This window comes from Coturnix japonica, unplaced genomic scaffold (assembly GCF_001577835.2).
Source record: "Coturnix japonica isolate 7356 unplaced genomic scaffold, Coturnix japonica 2.1 chrUnrandom600, whole genome shotgun sequence".
Taxonomy (NCBI): Eukaryota; Metazoa; Chordata; class Aves; order Galliformes; family Phasianidae; genus Coturnix; species Coturnix japonica.
This window is the reverse complement of record NW_015439973.1, coordinates 39166-47371: the sequence shown is the minus strand read 5'-3', so window position 1 is coordinate 47371 and position 8206 is coordinate 39166. Positions and strand designations below refer to the sequence as shown.

The following is an 8206-nucleotide window of genomic DNA, read 5'->3' as shown; positions in this document are numbered from 1 at the left end:
TTATTTTATATTTCCCCCATAAACCCCCCCCCAATCCCCCATATCCCCCCTATTTCGACCCCAAGACCCCCCTGGACCCCCCCACTAGTATTTGGGGAAGGGTCTCACTCTTATCCCCCCATAACCCCCAATCCCCAACATAGCCCCCATAACCCCACATATTCCCCCCCAATGGTGGTAAACCCCCCCCCATATCCCCCATTGATCCCCGTATGTCGACCCCAGACCCCCCTGTGCCCCCGCCCCATTGTAATTTGGGAGGGGTCTACACTCTGTCCCCCACCCTATCCCCATCCATACCTGATCCCCCCCCATAACCCCCCCATATCCCCTATCCCCTTCACCATCCCCTGCCCCCCCCATTATTGGAGGTCCACTGTCCTCCCCATAACCCCTACTATCCCTTCCCCCCAACCCATACCTTCCCCCCAATCATATCGCCCCATATCCCCCTATTTCGACCCCCAAGACCCCCTGGCCCCCTCCCCATAGTAAATTTGGGAGGCGGTCTCACTCTTATCCCCCCCTTTATCTTCAGGCCGGTGCACGCTGAACGAACATGAAGGCGACAAGCAGGAGGCCTTGGGTCGAGCCAGGAGCGGCAGCCGACAGCTGGCACAAGAACGGAGCAGAGCCGCCAGCCTGCAGCTGTCAGCCCCATCACACGCCCCCATAGCTGCCCCATAGCTCCCCATCAACGACACCCCATAGCTGCCCCCATAGCGCCACCATAGACACCCCCATAGCTGCCCATAGCTGCCCCAACTAGACTACCCCATAGCGTCCCCAGAGACACCATCCATAGCTTGCCCCATAGCTGCCCATTAGCTGCCCCATAGACCACCCCATAGCTGCCCCATAGCTGCCCCATAGAGACACCGCCATAGCTGCCCATAGACACCCATAGCTGCCCATGAGGCTGCCTCCATAGCTGCCCCATAGACACCCCATAGCTGCCCCATAGACACCCGTCATAGCTGCCCATAGCTGCCCATAGGTACGCACCATAGACACCCCCATCACGCTGCCCCATAGAACCACCATAGCTGCCCCATAGCTGCCCCACTGACACCCCATGAGCGCCGCCATAGACACCGCCATAGACACCCCATAGGAGACCGCCATAGAGACCCCATAGCTGCCCCATAGCTTGCCCATAGTCTGCCCATAGGCTGCCCTAGAAGACCCCATAGCTGCCCCATAACTCTGCCGCCATCTGCGCCATAGAGACCCCATAGCTGCCCCATAGCTCCCCATAGCTGCCCCTAGGGACCCCATAGCTGCCCCATAGCTGCCCATTAGCTGCCCCATAGGGACCCCCATAGCTGCCCCATAGCACCCCACTAGCGCCCCATAGACACCCATAAGTGGCCCTAGACACCCCATAAGCTGCCCCATAGACGCCCCATAGCTGCCCCATAGACACCCCATAGCTGCCCCATAGACGCCGCCAAAGCGCCCCATAGATACCCCATAGCGGCCCCCATAGCTGCCCCATAGATAACCCCACGGCATACTGCCAAAGCACCCAACTAGCTGCCCCAGCTGCCATAGACACCCCATAGCTCCCACCGCTTTAGCTGCCCCATAGAAGCTTCCCATAGCCCCCATAGCTGCCCCATAGTCACCCATAGGCAGCTGCCCCATAGACACCCCATAGCTGCCGACCCGCATGCCCCAGAACTGCCGCCATAGCTGCCCATAGACACCCCATAGCTTGCCCCATTAGACACCCCATAGCTGCACCCATAACGCCCACTGCTGCCCATAGCGAACCCCATTGACCCGAGCTGCCCTATAGATACCCATACTGCCCCATAGACACCCCATAGCTGCCCCATAGTCTTGCCCCATAGGGACCCATTAGCTGCCCCATAGCTGCCCCATAGCTGCCCCATAGGGACCGCCCATAGCTGCCCCAAGACACCCCATAAGCTAGCCCCATAGACACCCCATTAGCTGCCAAACGCCCCATAGCTGCCCCATAGCTGCCCCAATAGCTGCACCCATAGACACCCCATAAGCTTGCCCCATAGGGACCCCTAGCTGCCCCATAGCTGCCCCATAGCTGCCCCATCAGACACACCCCATAGCTGCCCCCATAGGCACCCCCATAGCTGCCACCATAGGGACCCCATAGCTTGCCCCATAGCTGCCCCATAGCTGCCCATAGACACCCCTAGATAACCCCATAACTGCCCTATAGACCACCCCATAGACTGCCCCATAGACCCCCATACGCTTGCCCCATGACACCCCATAAGCTGCCCCATAAGACCCCATCAACTCGCCCCCATAGAGACCCCATAAGACCAACCCATACTGCCTCTATGGCTGCCCCATAGACACCCATGGCTGCCCCATAGCATGCCCAAGACCACCCATAGAGACCCCAGAGAACCCCATAAGCTGCCCGCATAGGGACCCATAGCTGCCCCATAAGGACCCCATAAGCTGCCCCATAGACACCCCATAGCTGCCCCATAGACACCACCATAACTCACCCATGCGAGACCCATTAGACACCCCTAAAACCACCCCATAGCTGCCCCATAGGACACCCTGGCATAAGCGCCCTATGCTGCTCCCCAAAACTGCCCCAATGGCTGCCCCAATAGAGACCCCATAGATAACCCATAGGTACCCCATAGATACCCCATAGAGACCCCATATCCCCCCATATCCGCACATATCCCCCCCATATCTCCCTATATGCCCCATATATCCCCCCATATCCCCCCATATTTCCCTATATGCCCTATATCATCCCCATATCCCCACCCATATCCCCCCAGATAGCCCCCATATCCCCCATTTATTACCCCCCATATCCCCCCTAATAACCCATACCCCCCCATAAACCCTATATAACCCCATATCCTTCCCATATAATCCCCATATAACCCCATAACGCCACATAATAACCCTATACCTAACCCCATATCTCGCCATATAACCCTCATTCCCCCTATAACCCCCTATAACCCCATATACACCCGCCCCATATCCCCATTATCCCCCCCAATATCCCCCCCTATAAACCCATATCCTCCATATCTCCCCCATATCTTCCATTCCCCCATATCCCCCCTATATAACCCCATATCCCCCACTATAACCCCTATACCACCCCATAATAACCCCCTACAACCCAATACCCCCATATCCACCATGAATCCCCCCATAATAACCCCCATTTATGCCCCCCATAATAACCTCATATCCCCCAAATCTCCCCCATAACCCCCCACTATAACCTCATATCCGCCCCCATCATAACCCCCATATAACCCCCCCATTAATCCCACCATATCCCCCCATATCCTTTCCATATCCTCCACAACCCCCCCTATACCCACCCTATATCTCCCCCATATAACCCCATATCCCCCATCACGCCTCCTATCATACCCCCTATATCCCCATATAACCCCATATATTCCCCATTATACCCCCCCCACTCACCCCCACATATCCCCCATATCCCCCGCCCCATATAAACCCCATAATCCTCCCCATATATCCCCACTATACCACCCATATAACCCATATCGCCCAATATAACCCCAAACTAATCCCACCACCATCATCCCAACCAATAAATACCAAAAATAATAACACCCTATATCACTCCCCCCATATAACCCCCTATACAACCACCAATATAACCCCCATATCCCACCAATAAACCCCATATCCCCCCATATACCTCATATCCCCATATTCCTCCCCATATCTTCCAATATACCCCCAATATCCAACCCCATTATAACCCCATATCCCATATAAGCTCCTAAACCCCATATCCCCCCATATCGCCCCATCCTCCCCATATCCTTTCATCATAACCCATCTATATCCCCCCTATAACCCCATATAACCTCATATAACCTCCCAGCCATCCCCTCCGATATCCCCCATAGACCCATATCCCCCCAAGATTAATCCCCCCCTATAAACTCCATATCCCCCCTATAACGCCATATAAACCCCATATATCCCCTGTATCCCACCCAATTTCCCCCATATCCCCCCCATACCCATAACCCGCTCCCATTAGACCCCATACCCCCATAATAACCCCATTATAACCCCCTATACACCCCATATAACCCATTCCCCCCATATAACCCCCATATCCCCCCCCCTATCCAGGAAGCTGGAGCGTCTCCGTGAGCGCGCCCGAAGCAACAGCAAGCGTCGTCCAGATCTGCAGCCTGAGCTTCAACCTGCGACGAGGAAGATGGAAGGGAAGGAGGAAGTAGGAGGGGGGGGGGGGGACACCCCCAAGGACCCCCCCAGTGTACGGTCATGGTCTCAAAGCCCCATTAAAGGCAATGGGAAGCTCTAGCTCCGCCCCTTTGACCATATATGGTCATACAAGGGGGTGGGGCCATGGGTGAGCTCCACCCCTTTGCCCATATATGGAGATACAGGAGGCGGAGCTCAGTGGGGTCTCAAAGCCCCATTAAGGGCAATGGGGAGCTCTAGCTCCGCCCCTTTGCCCATATATGGTCATATAAGGGGTGGGGCCATGGGTGAGCTCCGCCCCTTTGTCCATATATGGTCATAAGGGAGGCGGGGCTTGTGGGCCAAGGGGTGGGGCCATGGGATAGCTCCACCCCTATGACCATATATGGAGATACAAGGGGCGGAGCTTAGTGGGGTCTCAATGCCCCATTAAAAGCAATGGGGAGCTCTAGCTCCGCCCCTTTGTCCATATATGGTCAAGAGGCGGGGCTTGAGGGTGGAGGGGTGGGACCATGGGTTAGCTCCGCCCCCTTTTGTCCATATATGGTCATACAAGAGGCGGAGCTTAGTGGGGTCTCAAAGCCCCATTAAGGGCAATGGGAAGCTCTAGCTCCACCCCTTTGTCCATATATGGTCATAGAGGAGGCGGGGCTTGAGGGTGGAGGGGTGGGGCCGTGGGATAGACCCGCCTCTTTTGTCCATATATGGTCATAGAAGAGGTGGGGCCATGGGATAGCTCCGCCCCTTTGCCCATATATGGATCCCCATTGGGGGCAATGGCCAAGCTGTAGCTCCGCCCCTTTGTCCATATATGGTCAAAAGAGGTGGGGCTTGAGGGTGGAGGGGTGGGGCCATGGGATAGCTCCGCCCCTTTGTCCATATATGGTCATACAAGAGGCGGAGCTTAGTGGGGTCTCAATGCCCCATTAAGGGCAATGGGAAGCCCTAGCCCCGCCCCTTTGCCCATATATGGATCCCCATTAGGAGCAATGGGAAGCTCTAGCTCCGCCCCTTTGTCCATATATGGTCATAAAGGAGGCGGGGCTTGAGGGTGGAGGGGTGGGGCCATGGGATAGCTCCGCCCCTTTGCCCATATATGGATCCCCATTAGGGGCAATGGCCAAGCTGTAGCTCCGCCCCTTTGACCATATATGGTCATACAAGAGGCGGAGCTTAGTGGGGTCTCAAAGCCCCATTAAGGGCAATGGGAAGCTGTAGCCCCGCCCCTTTGACCATATATGGTCATAAAGGAGGCGGGGGTTGAGGGTGGAGGGGTGGGGCCATGTGATAGCTCCGCCCCTTTGCCCATATATGGATCCCCATTAGGGGCAATGGCCGAGCTGTAGCTCCGCCCCTTTTACCATATATGGTCATACAAGAGGCGGAGCTTAGTGGGGTCTCAATGTCCCATTAAAAGCAATGGGAAGCTCTAGCTCCGCCCCTTTGACCATATATGGTCATACAAAAGGCGGAGCCTGAGGGTAAAGGGGTGGAGCCATGTGATAGCTCCGCCCCTTTGCCCATATATGGATCCCCATTGGGGGCAATGGCCAAGCTGTAGCTCTGCCCCTTTGACCATATATGGTCATACAAGAGGCGGAGCTGAGTGGGGTCTCAAAGCCCCATTGGTGGCAATAAAGACACTGAAGCCCCGCCCCTTTGCCCATATATGGTCATACAAGAGGCGGGGCTTATGCATGGTGGGTGGGGCCATCTACTAGCTCCGCCCTTTTGCCCATATATGGATGTATGCAAAGCTGATTGGCTGTAGCTTACACTGTGTGGGCGGGGCATGCCCTAACCCCGCCCCTTTGCCCATATATGGTGTTGTGGGCGTGGCTTAAACCCAGTGGAGGGGGCGTGGCCATTGTTAAGCTCCGCCTTTTTGCCCATATATAGAAGAACCACCCAGGAAAAGGAAGTTGGGCAAAAACCCGGATGTGGACACCAGCTTCCTTCCGGATCGGGACCGGGAGGTGAATTTGGGGCTATTTTGGGCTTTTTTGGGTCATTTTGGGCCCCAAAATTGGGGTTTTTTTCACCTTAAAATGTGGGGCAGGAGGAGGAGAATCGGCTGCGGGAGGAACTGCGGCAGGAATGGGAGGCCAAGCAGGAGAAGATCAAGAGTGAGAGCAATGCTATGGGGTGGGAGGGATCTATGGGGCTGGGATCTATCTATGGGGCTGGGAGCTATGGGGCTGGGTGGGAGCTATGGGGTTTGGTTCTATGGGGTTGGGATCTATGGGGTTGGGATCTATGGGGCTGGGATCCTATTAGGGGTCTGGCATCAAAATCAGGGCTGGGGATCCTATAGGGGTTCGGATCTATGGCGCGCTGGATCTATGGGTGCGCCTGGTGCGATCTATGGCTGGTGGGAGCTGTGGGCGCTGCAGAGATCTCATTCCGGCGCGCTGGCGAGCCTATGCGGCCTGAGGACTATGCGGGCTGGATCTATGACGCTGGGTTCTATGAAGCTAGGGATCTACGGAGTTGGAGCTATGGGCGTTGGTCTCTCTTATGAGTGGGGTAGGATCTATGGAGCGCTCAGATGAGACATCCTATGGAGCTGGAGGGAGCTATGGGAGCTGTGGGAAGCCTATGGGGCTGGGATCTATCTATGGGTCTGGGAGGGAGCTATGGGGCTGGCTGGGATCTATGGGGCTGGGAGCTATGGGGCTCGGTGGGATCTATGGGGCTGGCTTGGATGTATGGGGTGGGGCTGGGATCTATGGGGCTGGGAGCTATGGGGCTCGATGGGATCTATGGGGCTGGCTGGGATCTATGGGGTGGGGCTGGGATCTATGGGGCTGGGAGGGAGCTATGGGGCTGGCTTGGATCTATGGGTCTGGGAGGGAGCTATGGGGCTGGCTTGGATCTATGGGGCTGGGAGGGATCTATGGGGCTGGGAGCTATGGGGCTCGATGGGATCTATGGGGCTGGCTGGGATCTATGGGGCTGGGAGCTATGGGGCTCGATGGGATCTATGGGGCTGGGAGGGAGCTATGGGGCTGGGAGCTATGGGGCTCGATGGGATCTATGGGGCTGGGAGGGAGCTATGGGGCTGGCTGGGAGCTATGGGGCTGGGAGCTATGGGGCTCGATGGGATCTATGGGGCTGGCTGGGATCTATGGGGCTGGGATCTATGGGGCTGGGAGGGATCTATGGGGCTGGGATCTATCTATGGGGCTGGGATCTATCTATGGGGCTGGATGGGATCTATGGGGCTGGGAGGGAGCTATGGGGCTGGCTGGGAGCTATGGGGCTGGGAGCTATGGGGCTGGGATCTATCTATGGGTCTGGGAGGGATCTATGGGGCTGGCTTGGATCTATGGGGCTGGGAGGGAGCTATGGGGCTGGCTTGGATCTATGGGTCTGGGAGGGAGCTATGGGGCTGGCTTGGATCTATGGGGCTGGGATCTATGGAGCTATGGGGCTGGCTGGGATCTATGGGGCTGGGATCTATGGGGCTGGGTGGGATCTATGGGGCTGGGAGGGAGCTATGGGGCTGGGAGATGTGGGGCTGGGTGGGATCTATGGGGCTGGGTGGGAGCTGTGGGGCTGGGATCTATGGGGCTGGGATCTATGGGGCTGGGAGGGATCTATGGGGTTGGGATCTATGGGGCTGGGATCTATGGGGCTGGGAGGGATCTATGGGGCTGGATGGGATCTATGGGGCTGGGAGCTATGGGGCTCGATGGGATCTATGGGGCTGGGAGATGTGGGGTGGGAGGGAGCTATGGGGCTGGGAGCTATGAGGCTGAGCTATGGGGCTGGGAGCTGTCTATGGGGCTGGGTTCTGTTTATGGGGCTGCGCAATGGGGTTGGGAGCTATGTGGCTGGGAGGGAGCTATGGGGCTGAGTGGGATCTATGGGGCTGGGATCTATGGGGCTGGGAGCTGTGGGGCTGGGATCTATGGGGCTGGGATCTATGGGGCTGGATCTATGGGGCTGGGTT

The 8206-nt window shown here is 56.9% G+C and overlaps 1 protein-coding gene across 1 annotated transcript in view; it reads left to right on the top strand.

Moving 5' to 3' along the window:
- Positions 1–6126: 6126 nt before the first annotated feature.
- Positions 6127–8206, top strand: part of FAM50A (family with sequence similarity 50 member A) — a gene marked incomplete at both ends in the record, with an annotated part of 19257 nt that continues 17177 nt past the window's right edge. Inside the window, 2 exons of the mRNA XM_015850951.1 lie at positions 6127–6227; positions 6311–6433. Of these exons, the coding sequence (XP_015706437.1) occupies positions 6127–6227; positions 6311–6433 (224 nt within the window). The remainder of the gene's footprint in view (positions 6228–6310; positions 6434–8206) is intronic.